At 43.8% G+C, this 16,254-nt stretch overlaps 1 protein-coding gene across 3 annotated transcripts in view; it reads right to left on the bottom strand.

The window, feature by feature from the left end:
• Nucleotides 1–16,254, bottom strand: part of Atg17 (autophagy-related 17) — a 71,529-nt gene that overhangs the window by 48,264 nt on the left and 7,011 nt on the right. For all 3 annotated transcript variants that reach the window (XM_076791462.1, XM_076791463.1, XM_076791464.1), the window contains exon 2: nt 7,484–7,692. In XM_076791462.1, the coding sequence (XP_076647577.1) occupies nt 7,484–7,692 (209 nt within the window). The remainder of the gene's footprint in view (nt 1–7,483; nt 7,693–16,254) is intronic.

The raw sequence follows: 16,254 nt of genomic DNA, 5'->3' as shown, positions 1-16,254 counted from the left end.
CAGGGAACAAGGATGCATGTTTTCGGACGCATTAGGAAACAAGCATGCCCTTGAAGATTCAAGGGAGAAAGAAGCGAATCCGCGGGTTACAGCAAAAATATTGGTACGAAAGGTTTGTGCCAATTTCTGCACCGCCAGTCACGTCAATATTGGAAACGTGACCTGGATATAAACGGAACATCAAAACCACCTGTCCAATTAAACCGCAACAGCCGTTTGTTCCGAAAGCGGCCAAAGAAACTAGTAGAGATATACAACAAAATATATGCGAAATAATTTTTTCCAAATTTTGAGATCATTGTGTTTCCAGGACAGTTCATATTCCTTTTGCTAGCTTTAGTTCTTATCAGTTGAATAACGGTAAAAAATTGTCTAAACGATTTTTTCAAAGAACGTTCCGCCAATGGATAAGTAAATGGAATTGCATTCCGCACTACTGCACTAAACTGCAATTTTTACAATTTTGTTATCGCGTCCTAGACAAATTATTATCTTAAATAAATTATTATTATTATTACGTAAATTATTATCTTTGCCATGTTAAGTTCCCGTTCGCCAAATTATGCAGCCTGCCCTGTTGCGCAGAACGCTAAACGTGCTACCATTGGTCAAACGATCGGTTTTGTATATTTATTCTATAATCATTGAAATTATCAAGCTGCTTCCAAGGGGAAACGATTCAACAATTTTCATTACCCAAGCACACGGTACATAAAAATATTTAGTCTACAATTACTGAAATTATGAAGCCGCTTCGAAGGGAAATGATTCAACAATTTGCATTATTCAAGCACGCCGCAATAAAAATATGTAATAAAGTGCAACCAATGTAATAAAAGTGGCATGAAATTTAAATAAATTCAGTCCTGACATTTCTAGAACACAAAACATTCGCTTTTTAGCGTTCAATATGTTTAGCATTAATTACACGTTTTGCAACTTCCTTCATCGTTCCAGCGACGAATGAGAATCAGTTTCCCAAGTGTTGGGCACCGTGTGCGATGCAAGATGGTTCGAGTTCCGATGACTTAACGATAAAGACCGTCTATTTCGAACGTTGTCCTTTCGACTGATCTAGCTGCCTATCATTGTCTGTTAGGCTCGGCCGGCTCACGTGGCGTCGATTAACCAATTTTGCTTAGAAAACGGCGTACAGCGGGCTGACCCAGTTTCGCCTCGAAATTGACGAAGACGCCAATTCAAGCGGAGCAACTGGATGCACGCGGGATCGCACTTCGACGCGGTCGCAGATCGTTATCCGCCGGATAAAAGAATCAGGTCGAAGATGGTCACGAGGCCTCGTTGACGGGGGGGTCAAAGTCTTGTTGCGTCTGCGATCGTTCTTCGAAACCGAGGCCGATGAAAAGAGACAGTCGATCGATCAGCGGCCGGCTCTCTTCCTCGAACCGCTGGCGTTGACTGACACTACGGGAACCATCGAGATGACCGGTTTCAAATTTTTCAATCATAGCTCTTTTTGAGTAAAAAAAATAGTTTTAGATACCCCAATACTGCCGTAACATAGCCCGCAAATTTCGGACAATTTCCTCCACTCTTGACTCTCTAGGTCTCCTGACCTTCGAATGGAAAATATTGAATCGAAAAATTTTATAAAATTGTTGCTTATACCTTCTAGATTGCTACCCAATTACCGAGTGTTCAGTTTATCTCTCCTTCCAGAAAACATACGCATAAATTTATTAATATTTTTAATAATATCTTGGCCAAATTGAAACCAATAATGTAATCATAATCTTTAAGGCATAGAGAGCAATAAATAATTTTATGAAATTTTTGAAACACTAGAAATTATTTCCTCGGCCGTTCCAAGGTTCAAGTCGGCCATGACACTTTACGACGCCAGCGATGCAACAGCAGAAAAACATCACAAAAAATGCACCTTGGGCCCCTGACATGCACGACACGGCCGTGTCAAGGGCTCCGTGACGACTTAAAAAAAATGTATGCACCTCGATAGGTCGCCTGCATGCTTCGACAGCCTGGGGAAACGGATTTTCCATGCTGGGTAAGTACCAAGGAGATCGTAATTCCTGTGTTAATGTACAGTGAAACGGGATTGTTGCGACAACCGGCACCTTATGATTGATCCTTTCGCTTCGGGTCACTTGTTCACCGATTTTATTATATATTGTAGCAGCGTTGACGCAACAACTGGTTCCTTCTGATTGATCCTATCGCTCTCTCGCCGCAGACCACTTGGCGCAGTTTACATTTTGTGCAGTCGTTGCACCAACTGGTTTCTTTTGCAGAATTTTATCGATCATTCGATTCGTTGCTTTCGGTATTTCTTCGGATCTTTTTTCATTGATTAACACTCTTGCAAGGTCTCGACGTAGAAAAAGAAGCTGTTTTGTTAACCAAAGACTGTTATCTAAACAGGTGCAAGAAGAGCTGTTGAATATTCCAAGCAATATTTCCCAATAAGAAGAAAACAACTTCTCCGTCTTCTGTTGCTGTAAATTACTTTTTTGTAAATCAATTAACGGCTGTTTTTATTTTATGATCGACGTAATCGAAATATTAGTCACCAGGCTTTAATTCTATTTGTCTCATCAACAAGGTAAGTACTATAACCGGCTAACAATCGGGAACGTACAAGAAAATGTTTCAAGTATTTGCAATCAGTTAACTCGAAATAGACAAACAACCCAGACGAAGTTCAACGATGCTGTCATATTATCTTCATCCACTACAGGTGGAAGTTGTTGAAGTAAAAATTGCATTCAATTGAACTCTCTTAACGTCACCACAGAATTTTCTACTTCGTTCGTTTCTGCAACGAATGCGTAGAATCCGCAGTTTAATAATAATTTATCTATTATTAATTTATTAAAAGTATACTGAAGTATCACATATATTTATACGTGATAGATGTGAGCTGATTGATCATCACAAGAATTGAACAATTTTCAAAATCTGGATTTACCTAGCATCGACGTCACTAATTAATATTTACGTACGCATTTTTCTCTTGAATGCTTCGGACCAAGATTTTGGCGATTTCGCTGTTATGGATCGCGAGAAGGATCGGTCATAGGTCGAGACCGATCGCAGCCGGCTCCGTACAGATTCGCCGAGAAAATCGAAAGTGCTGGGCGATAAGAGCGAACTTGATCGTTGCTTCATCGGGAGCCGGTTGCAGCGGTGACCGCGAGGTGCATCGCGGTGCAACGCGCAACGTGCAACGTGCAATGTGCAACGGGTACGAGCGGTCTCTCTGCGGTCGCGTTACCGGTCCGCGTCGGGGAACGTGAATTACCGCATGAAACCCGAGGCTGCGAGGATGAAATAGCCGGATGGAAAGGAATGGAAATGAACGAAAATTCTTTCACGGTTCTGAATGAAAAAAAAAAAATAAAAGAAGAATACGGGAAAAAGAACGAGAGGAATTATCCCGGGCAGAAGAATGTCGGACACGAGCGGAGGGCGATGGGAAAACAGATGGTCACGCAGCCGCGCATCCTGTTACATGGTCTCCCTTAAAATTCTTCATTACCGTATTCTTGCGCGTTTCTGCGTTCGTGGTAAGTAATTGTATTCCTAAGTAATTATTCCCGTCAAATGCGTTCGCGGTTAACGCGCTGACCGACCGAGTTACTGCTCCCAGAAGAACCACAAAGTCGGAGCTAAGCTAGTTAATTTTGATGCGAGCGATGAATTTTTCGTCATTCGTATGTTTCCTTCGGCAACGTTTCGTTTTTTCGTGAAAATACCGCGAAGTTGTCGAAGACTCTTTAACTGAGACCCATAAATATTAAATATCAGCACATAGGTTTATGCTGATATTTACATTTACGTAGAGCTCTGTTCAATTATTCAAACCTCGAAGTCGCTTAAACATGTTGGTTCCCTGCACAAGGATTAATGAAATGTTAGTTACTCTTCAGACGGTTTTAAATCGTGCTGAACGTAACATTAGATTTTCTTCAAAATATATCGTAGCAAATATACATTTATGAACCTCATTAATGTATCACGTTGCATGGCTCGTGTGACAGACGGCAAGTTAATCATTCGCTTGTAAGATACAACTAATACACGTCTAATACGACGCTTTAAGCCAAAGGTCTGGGTTAGGTTGTCGTTCCAATTTTAGAATACAATATCTTCAGTCTATATGTACACAGAAATAGTTCAGAAATCAAGTATAGAAACAGTATATTCTATTCTCTACCTCGTGATTGCTACTCTGATTGAAATGGAAGGAGAAGTGACATAAAAATGTAAAAAGGATATACAGACACCGCCGAGGAACTGTGTCCCCGTTTAAGCAGCAAATTCTGATAGCTGGACGGTAACAAAGAGATCGATGACGGATAGCATGAGAGTAGATGAAAGAGGATGACGATCCAGAGGTCCTAAAGCATCAGAGTCGGTCCTAGTTGTTAATCCTACCAGGCACACATCTCACTCAACAAGATCACGCTAACTCTCACACCTACAAAAATGAAACACAGAACACGTTGATTAACCAACCGTCCGCAGGCTCTCAAAGAAACATCAGATAAATCAACCGCAAGAACATAGAACGCAGAACGTTAATTAACGGTTCAGCGTCCATCAGAGCCGTTCAAAGAAACAAAATAAATCAACGAAAAACAACAACTACGTTTTCTACGGAACACCTACTTTCGTTAACGGACATAGTTATCAGCTGCCCGGGCTGTGTAGATACATACAAATTGCGCGCGATTCCGTCTCTAATATCTACAATACGGCCGAAAGAATACGCGCGAACCTCCATAAACAAGCCTAACTGCATCGAATAAAATTTAGAGGCAGCTCGCAAACCTCGGGAGAAGCAACCACGCATACGATTCGCATTCGCGATTGCTGTGTTCCAGGTTTCCAAGTCGAGGGGCTCGTAACGCGTCTGATTTGCGGCCGAATCGGTGCTGGGAACACAAGCAAGCTTCCCGGAGAGAACACAGGCAAAGAGCGTCCAGTGAGATCATAGCTCGCGGTAATCGTTGTAACGTAGGATCGAGAGGTGTAGTAGCGAGTCGAATGTACGGCCGAGCGTTAAGCGGCGTAACGGTATGGAAATCGCGCGCGGTTAACATATCGTTTAGCGTCCGGACATAGTCCTTGCGAGCAGACGTCGAACCGACGGAGTGACGGTGGCTCCAGGTGGAGGACGTCGACGGTGACCTGGTTTCCAAGACGCCGCGCGTCTAGACGCTCTGTCTTCAAGACGTGACGGCGCGGCGCGGCGTCGCGAGGGTGGCCAAAAATGCCAAAACGGGGACAATGATATGCGTTGATGCTCCGAACAGTGGAAGCTGTGGAATTTGTCATGAGTAGATTTTTGATCCTGCTGAAAAATAAAAATTGTCTGCTAAGAAATTGGAAACTAGTCATTCTGACCCATCCTGCAGTTTTAGTGTCAAACAAAATCTTGTGTAAGCGGTGCCTCATCGAGTACCATGAATAAGAGAAGTTCAAGCATTTTGTTAATGGATAAAATTATGCTTCGTTAAAAAATCAATATATGCCTCTCATTGTACGATATTTCAACAATATTTGTTGAAACATTGAGCTGTGTATCTCAAACTGAAAAGACACGGCAGTGTCATTTTCCCGGAGCTATTTCTGAAAAATCGATCTTATCTTACCGAAGGTATCTACCCTCTTAAATTTTGTATTTTTGAAGATAGTGAACGCACAGAGATCCCAGGGTCTGGTTCTCCCGAAGATGTTGCAGGGATTATGTTTGCCTTCCGGAGATTTTGTTTTGACGTTACTGTGATGCGCAAGGGAGGCACACCCTCGAACCGTTACACGGCGACGAAAAATAAGCTAAACGACCGTCCAACGTTTCCCATTGTGCCCGTTTACGGTACCGTGAGCCTCACAGCTGCCCGACGGAGACAAAGACAACCTTCGCGCTGCCGCCGTCGCACGGATATCGTTGTCGTCGAGCTGATATCATCTAACTCCTTTTTTTCTTCCCTCTCTTCACGTTCTCTGTGCGCTCGCCGATAAGGATCGTTATTAGCTGCGTCCTTCCGGCACGATTCTCGGTTAACGAAGACGGTACAGCGTCGCCTCCTCCTCTCTATTTCTCTCTTTCGCTCCCTCCGCTCGCGACCATCTTGTCGGAAGACATTATTTTCGTCACGCACGCGTTTCCATGATGCTGCCCGGATAATTCGTGCCGCTTATGAATGTAAAACAAGTATCCTCGGCGGCAGGAATCATCCGTTAAACTGTTCCGCGTGATACTTAGGCTCGTCTCGCTGTGTTACGTGGGGAAACTGCGGATTTTATCCATGGGTGACAAAATTATCAACTAGATTTTTAATATAGGTTGCAGGGATATTTAATTATTTCTTGCATTATACGTCCATTTGTTTGCTTTCTTTACGAAGTATTTGGCTAAAATATTCTAAAATGTATAAAAATTACGAGTGTGTTCTTTCCTTCGTGAAAATATTGATAAAAATGCCTAAGTAAGATATCGATAAAAGATCCTCCCATAGTTCTCACTAATTTTCGTTTTCCTCCGTAACTCGACCAAGTGCGTCTCATTGAAAATCGCACGTTCCAAACAAGCGCATCAAACCGCAAGATGGTTGCTCAGAAACAGAGGATTTCGAAGCCTCCAAGGCAGAAACCGAGCGGATTCTGATGCGAGTAGCACGCGAGGGTTAAAAAAAGACGCAGATTGAGTAAGTGTGCCGATTGCACAGAGTCCGTCCGCTAAATTGAACGGGTCCGCGTATGATCGGGATAACACGAAGCTCGCGAATCACTACGAATAGATTCGTTATGTAAGCCTGCTCCTTAGTTCCGCGGTATGCAAATGCAGCATTATGATGCGTAATCTCTTGCACGCGGACTTACCGCGGCTGTTTCTCTGGGCTTCGGCAGAACGGAAAAGTGAAACGAACAGGATCAACGGGCGCTCAAGCCGCGACGTTCATTTCATAATTAATATCTCAAAAATGGAACTAACACGTTGACTGCCAGGTCACCCATATGTGGGTGACGGTATTATTTGTCCAAGTTTTAAAATGAATTTTTACGCTAATGTATTCATTGAACCAAATTTAATTAGGATCTGTAAAATGCAAGCAAGTCGGAGGACTACTCAATATCATACACTTAATTTTTTTCAATTTTTATTTCATTAAATAATTTACTTTGATTTTATGGAATTTTTGAGGATTCTAGTTTGGCAGTCAAAATGTTAAACGTATGTCGTCTTCTCGTGAAAGACAACGATACGATAGTTGTACAGCAAGGATTAACAGTCGACAGGTTGGAGCAAAATTTGTCGACCTTGCGGGGCTTGTTGGGAGTAGATTTAGGTTTGTTGTTCTTTGTTGGTAACGAACGCGTGTCCGTTTTGTTTGTTTCTGTTGGCTCGCGAGCAAGCGCAGACAGGAAACGAAAGAAGAAAAGCCAGCGGACCGCGGCAAGCTAAGGATATTCACAGGTGAAGAAGCTCGTCACTCACCGGAACCATAATCTATGCTCGGCGTGGGTGGAATTTGGTTCTCAATGGCGGCCTTGCTGAACAGATAGATCGGATTCGTGTCGGTTCCGGCCGAGTAGGAGCATACACGTGCGTTCGGTTCCAGACTCTCGCCTCCGCTCATCAGGAGCACCTGGTGCGCCGCTACCACGCCGCATTCTCTCTCGATCGCTTCCATCAGCTCCGACACCCTGCGATAGAAAAAAACACCAGCAAATTAGTACAGGAAAATATCATAACGAAACGGCCAAACAAATTTTTGCATACGCCTCCATTCATAAAAACATGTTTTCGCGAACGCATCCGTTCATACAAACAGCTTTTACTAAAGGTAGTCATGATTAGAGTAGAATTCTTCAAGGTTACATACATAAAGCAGTCTTTCGGTCGACTGCTTTAATTGAAGTACGATAATGGGTCGAAATATTAATTCAACACCCTTCTGAATTAAGTTTAAAGAATAGAACGATAATATAAATGTTTGTACAGATTTTTTAATATCACAATTCATCAGAAGATGAATAAAAGTGTCTTATACATTATAAGACACAGATCAGAGTAAATTCAGTCTTTCTTTACACAGTGAATTGACTCCTTAATTCGTATCCAGAGGATGGTACTCGACGTTTTCAAGTTACATCAATTCTTTTATATTCAAAATTGAAAATCGCGCTGTACAGGGTTGAAGAAAGTATAGCAATGTCCGCATTGAAGCAACGTCGAGCAGCTATACCGAATAAAGGAAGAAGAAGGCAACCCTGGTGTTGCGTCAGTGTGGACATAGGCTCGACGTTGTTGCGTTGATCGTGTTATAGAAAATAAAAAAAATCACGTCAAAAATCTGCTCCCTGACGTACCCTAAGTCCGAAACAGGATCCGCTAGAGCAGGGTGAACCGTTTAAAGCTTATAATCCCGGCGGATAATGAATTCTGCAATAAACCCGGGCCGGTTGTAGAGCTTCAGCGTCGACGATGTCGCGATTAAGGTCAAGATTATCTCTACCTGTATCAAAGATCCATGCTCTTCGACGAGCCCGACAAAAGTCCGACTAATTGGGGGAAACTGGAAAGAGACCTGTGAAGATCTAGCGCGAGATCCGTCTTCCGGATCCAGAAAGCCGCGACCTGGTTTCGCGAAAGGCAGGTGGAGATCCTGGCAACCGGATGACGCGTTTCCGCGGTTCGCATGGAAACTGAGAAGTAGGGGCACCGCGAAAAGAAGGAGAAAGAGAGAGAGAGAGAGAGAGAGAGAGAGAGAGAGAGAGAGAGAAGTTCGCGGACATCAACGGCGATTCGCGAGCCTACTTTCGATCTCAAACGCGACTATACGTTCCTCTCTATTTACTACGACGAGCTTCGAGTAATCCACGAGGGGCCGTTTCGCGTGCTATAAACCGCGACGAGAGCAAACGTATCCTGAAACATTGATATGTTTGAAGTGGAGAGCCGCCCCGAGGCTAGAACGTTACTCGGATGTACAGTTACCTGCGGATCTAATCAGAATCAATTGCAATTAATCGCAGATAGCCGACTGCCACGTAATTACAGGTGATGATTTATCAGAACATTGAAAATCTTCCGTGAGAAGCGATTAGCACACAATATCACCGTTCAGTCAAAAATTAAATTTAAGATCATGAGATCGCTTAGAGTTCGACGAAGTTCTCGAAATTTATCGAAGATGGCTTACAGACAGTTGCGATTTAGTTTAAGTTCGTAAACACACGAGGCAGAGTAAAAGTAAATATTACATAAGCATATTCGCGGCAAAAAGACCGAGCAAAAATTAACTGGTTTTTCGTTCGACGCTGCTCAGCAACGATGTTTATCTAATCTGTTGCACTCACCGAAACGAAAGGAAACGAGCAGGAAGCTCGTTAATGCAATAAATTCAGTTTCTAGATAGTGAGATTCCATTTTCAATTTAAAATCTAGATTTGATAGACCACATTTTCGATGCTACACAGGGTGTGGCAGCAATCTTGTGTGCTCTCAATATTTTTCATGTTTGTAACTGTACGAAGAATTTTATTCTACGATGCAAAAGCGTAGAAGGAAATCTTCCGTGTTGCGCTAATTTCGTGGATAACATTTTCCCAGACCGTTGCAATAGATATGAAAGTACGGAAAAATTTCATTTGGTCGATGAAAACGTTTTCATCGCTAAAAATCAGGTAAAAGCACCGTTAATTGCAGTTCGCGTGGACGTTTCAGATCTGCAAATGCCATTTATCGGAAATCAAAGCAACGAAACGCTTCATGCGGCTGATCAAGAAACGTCTTACAACGAAAATAAAGTAAAACCACCATTAATTGCAGAGTTCACATAAGACCATTGCATTCTGAAAGATTCGCGGATGCTATTTATTGAGAGTCAGACCAAGGAAAAATTTCACTTTGCTAATTAAAAACGTCTAACGGTAAGAACGAAGTAAAATCACCGCTAATTGTAGTGTACACAAACACTTCTCACTATTCTAGAGATCCTCAGAGGCCATAAACGCATGGAAATCCGCAGTCCAATTAGTCGAAACAACAAGCTCTAAAACAAATATAGAACATAAAACTGCGTGCGAAGGCAGTTGAATCATGCGAACGAATCCGTGAGTAATGTTAGCCCTGGCACAGGTGTTCGCCCGGCCTATGGATGGTTCCGTGTTGGAAAATCGATTCGCAGCACGCGTCTTAGCAAATTAGTCTGCATCACGAAGGATGCAACAATATTTAGCCACATAGTTCAGGATTGGTCGATCCATCTCGATTTTTCCTTATTTTCTTTTTTCGTCAACGTCTATCAAACGCAAGACATTTAAACAATCATAGTCGACTATTCCTGATCAGAATATGCGTCGTTCGAGACCGTTTAAGTTCCATCCAAATGTTTCTCGTGGTGTCTAATAATAATGACATTTATACTTGAAGAAAATGCAAAAGAATTTTGTAAAAGTTCAGAACCAGAATACCCCACTAGAGACATCGGTGTCTCGAAATCAATGAAGACAATTTTTATTTTGCACGAAGATTCAAAGTTCGATAATCACAAAAATCGAGATAATAATTTCAGGTGGCACCTTGTATGTTGTACAAATAATTCTGAAAGCGTAAAGGTTTGCATTGGATCAGTACCAGCAGCGTGGAAAGATTTTTTCAGAGTGCAACTAATCCCGATGGGAAAATTGGAGCCGTAATTCGATTGATCCCGATAAGGTTGCGAGCCCGGTAATTAATTCAAGGTGGATATTCATATCGTAAAACGCGTGGCGGAGCAAATAGCTCGTAGTAATGAATAAGACTGGCACGACTCCCCGGTTAAGTGTCGCGTGGCTCGCCGGGTCCCGCTCGAATGCACCTTTTCTAATTAATACGCGATGCGACTCGCATCGTCCTCGGACAAAGAGCTTCTCCTCGTGCGTTATTCAGCCTCGACGAGGGTGTCGACGACAACTCCGTTCCAATTCCTTTTACGCGTACGTTTATGGCTGCCAGTCGACCAGCTAAGAACGCCTTCGAGAGCCTCGCCGCCGTAAAACTCGCGACAATCTGCCGCGATGCACGGACCCGTCTCGCAATCTTGGACGTGTATCGGCCACCTTTCGGGGAATTAATTAATTTATCGCGATGCCCGCACCTGCAGAAAATTGCCGCGGAACGATTCTGCTAACCTCTTTACGTCGTTTCCACGATCGTAGTTGGGCGGAAACCTTTATTTCTGCTTTATTTCGAATTTTTTGATGGTTAAATGCGACACTCGCTTTGGTGTAAATTAACCTTGAAACGTTCAGAAAACACTTTAAAATTTATGCGGATAGATATTTGATGCTTACCGGAAGCTCTTAAAGGAGCTGGTAAGAGTTGCCTCGCAAAATGACTACGTTACAATTTTTATTTACCTATCTGCATGTATCTCGCTAGAATGGTTTATGGGATGAATGAAATTGATCAGCGATTTTTGTGCAGAGGAATAAAATGATCGTAAGGGAATCATGTTCCCGGATTGAATTCAGAGCATTATCCGCAGCGAGCGTCAACATTATTTTCCAGGAATCTTCTGGAAATAGTCTGGATAGGCGAGTAAACGATCGGCTCGGGAGCTCTTTACAGAACCGTGGCCCTTTCCAACGTTGAATTTTGCGTTTTCTGGTAGAACGGGCGAGGAAAACGGCGACAGAGAAGGGGAAGAATCTGCAGAGCATTGAATGGAACCGAAGCAGACTAATCGTGAACCACTGAAGACTTTGTTTCATCGATTCGCGTGGTTGAAGACTCTTTTTTTGTAATGTTAATTACCTAAACGAGTGAATAGGGAACCGTGCAATCGTTATCGTGGATCTCGCCGCTTCGAATAACGTAATTTCTGAAACAACTGAAAATTAAAGGTAATAGTGAAACTAACGATGAATATTTATAGCAAAATCTAGTTCAAAAGTGTAGGAAGAGCGAACGGGTTAGTGAGACGTGATAAAAACTGGTTTATACGGGTTCAGCTCGGTTGAAAGATGAGTTCTAACTTTGGGGGCGTTGTTTGAGAGGGTACTGAAGTAATCGAAAAATTGATCCTACTCTATTTTTATTCATATTGGAACAAACATTTCGTGTCTGTTCATCTCAGAATAAAATTCAAAGGTTCTCAAAAGCTTCAGTTTAACAAATCACTTTAACAAACGTTCACAGTGCTAAGGATGAACACTTTGATGCTGGAAGTCAACTAATAAGATTTCTAATGACTTTGACATATCTAAAAGTATCTGAAAAATGTTTTTCTTATTGATAATCTCAAGAGAAGTCGTAATGCGATGTTACACAACGCGACTCGTCGGTCTACGAACGGTATCGCTGTAACCGTTGAACAATCGATTAAGATGTCCCAGATCGACGTTATTTGACTTTTAAAGCGCAGTTAGGTAACCGTCAAGTAAAGTGTTAACAGCATTTCGAGCCGAGAGTGGTAAGCGTTCCACGAGGCGCGAATTGCGAGACACCGCGCCGCCGCACCGATGCAGAAAACAGTCTTCCTTTTGGTCGGACGGCTCTCGCAGTCTTCAAGAAGCAATTAATTTCGAATCGATTCGATTCTGCCGTTTCCTCGATGGCAGAAACAAGGCGGACAAGTGTTAACGGCTCTACGGATCCGTCCAGAAGCCAGTTGACCGGCGGGAACGGAAAACTAATCGCGTATAACATTAACGAGACCCAATTAGCGACGACGCGGGGCGAATTGATTCGCGAGTTTCCGGCCGGTCGTGGGGCTTCCGCGCGAAACACATTCTGCATACGACTTCTGTTGTGTGGGGACGTGTAAAATCCCAAAAATCAGACCTGTCGGGTTCTCGAAAATTTTGGAATCCTCGAATGGGTCGGGAATCGGGACAATTTTTCAGATTATTCTTGGGGGTCCCGAAAATTTGCAGGAATCCCAATACATTCAGGAATCCCGAAAATTCCCGAAATTTTCGAGACCTCGATTACCTATGCCCAAAAATCCCAAAAAATCTCAAGAATTCCAATATATAAAATGATCAGCCCGCCCCGGCCCGACTTTTTCGGGTTCTCGCACAACCTGCTTGTGGAGGCCCGAGAGTCCTCCAACTTGTACGCCGAACTTTCTGAACCGCGATTATGGCAAACCGGAGTTCGCGGTTTAGCGGTGGGTACGCTTCGCAATTAGGCGAGAAAATAAACGCAACGGGAGGATAGAAGGCGCGAGGTGGATCGACACGCATCGTTAATTGCGTCGACGAACGGGGAGGGGGTGAATGACCGGCCTGACCGCGCTGTCTTGATGCACGAATATTCGTGCATTAAGATAGTCTTTCCCGCGCGTGGGATCATCCTCTCTCTCCGTCGTGTAATGACCGGCGGAACAGCTGGATCGTGTGTGACATAACGTGTAGATGCACGGTGTGTACGTGGCCGTGCGTGCGTCAAAGGCGGTCTCGAGACTTTGAGGAGATCTATCCGTCACGTTACCAAGGCTGAATCAATGGACGCATCGAGATAGAATCGTGGGTGGCCCGGAGATTGATTAGAATCTGCCGTTGCGGTCCCTTAATGAGCTGATGCCGTGACGAAGATCATGGAGATGTGCAAAGAGCATTGGAGTGGGATGATTTGGTTTTGGACCAGTCGATTTTGATCTGGGTACAATACATTTGTAATGAATGCTCTGCGTGGGCGTAGGCGTGGCTTCGCTGCTCTTCGTTGTAATGGAGCTAAGGATGTGTTTAAGACGATTTGTATGAATTCTGGTTTCAGACTTTCTAGGGAAACGTTCATCTTTGAGGCTATGGCTCGAGCATTAGCAATAAACGTTCTTTGTTCTAGAAGGATAATGTTGTCTGTCCATAGAATGGGCGTGGCTTCGTTGCTCCCAATTTTATCAGAGTTAAAGTAGTGTATGAGAGAGAGAGCAATTTCTACCAATTCCTGCTTTAGATCTCCTAGCAAAAAGTTATCTTTGATATAGAAGCTCAGGCATGAACAGTAACCGTTCCCCACCATAGGAGGATAGTGTTTCCTCTGCGTACAGTATCCTAAATGGGCGTGGCTATGTTGCTCTCAATTTCAAAGGTGCTAAAGCCTCGCCTCGGGAGAAAATTTCTACGTAGGTCTGTTGTAGACCTTCAAACTTTATCTTTGGGGCTGCGAACGAGGTATAAACAGCTCTGAAAGCACTTTAAATGTCGCCTGAGTAATAAACAATGTGAATTCAAGCAGTATACGAATGAAAACGACACTTTAAATCGCCATCGGAACTTAAACAATTTGCAACAGTCACACTACTCGATCTACCCTCTTGAACTTTCAGTAGAATACCGTCAAACACCTCCAGACCCCGCAAGTTCCGTTGCCCGAATCTCCTCTCTCAAAGAAACCGCTAATGGCGCGCATCTTCCGCAGAGAGAGCTTAATAACGACAACAATAATTCAAAGATGGAGGATATCCGCGCGGCCGAAGTGCCTCAATAAATCTCTTCCCTAACATTGAAACTGTCTCGGCGAGTTATACTAAAACTCCCGGCAGAAGGAAAGAGCAAAGGTGTTCCGATTCGCCGAGGTACTCGCGGAAACAGAAGCTTCTAATTAACGCGGCCCCACGGATCAAGCTCGACAACACAATTGCCGCAAAATGCCATGGTTGACCCGTGAAATTCTCCGAAAACTCCCGTTGGATCCCGATCTAACGAACGGTAGAAAACGATCCGTTCGAGCGGGGCCTCCGTGCGTTCAGGCTTCGATCCTCCGGACTTTCTTTTCTCGAAGGATACATAAAGTGGTTGGTTTGCCAATCCGAGCGCACGCCGAGCGTAACACAGCGCGCGCGAGCGAGGGATAATGGCTCGAACGAGCGGACGGACACGCCGAATCGTTTTCTTCATCGGCGATAGTTGCACGCCTACCGGTTTTATTTTCCTAATTCACGCTGGCCTCATTCCGCGCCAACTTTTCCTCGCCTCGCGTACCGTTAACACCGTGCTCGTTCCCCTTGCGACGCGAGCCGGCCGCGTTAGATCAGGTCGGAACGAAAGTTCTACCGAGCGCTGCTCTTAAGGGGGCATACTGGTTTTTCATTTCCAAAAATCGACGTTTCACAGTTCCTTTGTGCACAAGTGTCCATGAAAGTGTATGTCGGCGACAATGGAATGGCGATCAGGAAGGTCGTCGGCGAGAACGTACCGCAATAAAATATTGTCAAGGAAGTCTATGTTGGTCATGTAACACGGATCCGTTTTCCACAACGTACTCGACAAAGAAACATATAACTCGTGTAATTTCGATTATTTTCACTTGAAAAGAATCACACGTGTACTTCAAATACCAATAAATATGTGTGCAAAATCTCAATGCAAAAGGTCCAATAGTTTCTCCGGCAAAAATTCCTAAAAGTTCGCGCAAAAACGGCCTCGAATACCCCTTTAAGGGCGTACATTGACTTTTTTAAGAACCTAAGCAAGAATACCCCTTCAGAACTAGTCGCAGGCAGGTCTTTGCGAGACAGTGCGAATTAAGCGATATAATTTCCTTGTTTGCGCATGAGCCGCCAGTATCATCGCGATGATAAATGAAGCGGACGAGACAGAAATTCATACAGGAACGTCTCTCGCTTCCGCCTCTCTCACGCGTCTATTTCTCTCTCTATCTCTCTCTCTCTCTCTCTCTCGCTCTCTTTCTGTTTAGTAACGCTATCGTTATTGATATCGCGTAACGTTACTGGGCCAAAGAACACGAGAGGCGGCATCCTACTTCCTTATCGAAAAAGGTGAGGTTCACCGCCGCGGTACGTTTTACAACCTAACTCAACGACTGCGGGCCGTTTATCGATAATCCATCGTGGGTTTCTGCGGTAAACATTTACAAGAAGCTCTCGCGAGGGGAGACCCAAGCAATAAAACCAGAAAACGGTATCGCGATGATTCGCGCGCGCGGTGCGTTCGTCGTTGAACGATCGAGCGAGCAATCGGAGCTACGGGATCATTTGTCCTCGCTCTAATGGCCAAACAATTTTGCTCTTCAAAACCGGGCAAACAGTGGAAAAGCTTCCTCCGATAAAAGAGTCCTGGGAGAGCTAACAGGGATGATCCGACGCGAAACTAATCCGTGGGTAAAACAATCGGTCCTGTGCCTGAGCAACGAGTAAATAGAACCTCCCTACTCTCTTTGGTTAACCCTGATAGTTTTGAAGAGAACCTTTCGGACGCACTTATTTTCCAGGAATTTCTGCGAAATTGATAATACAAGTAAAACTGCAGGACCAT

This window comes from Halictus rubicundus, chromosome 8 (genome assembly GCF_050948215.1).
Source record: "Halictus rubicundus isolate RS-2024b chromosome 8, iyHalRubi1_principal, whole genome shotgun sequence".
In the NCBI taxonomy this organism is placed as follows: domain Eukaryota; kingdom Metazoa; phylum Arthropoda; class Insecta; order Hymenoptera; family Halictidae; genus Halictus; species Halictus rubicundus.
This window is presented reverse-complemented; position numbering and strand designations above follow the sequence as displayed.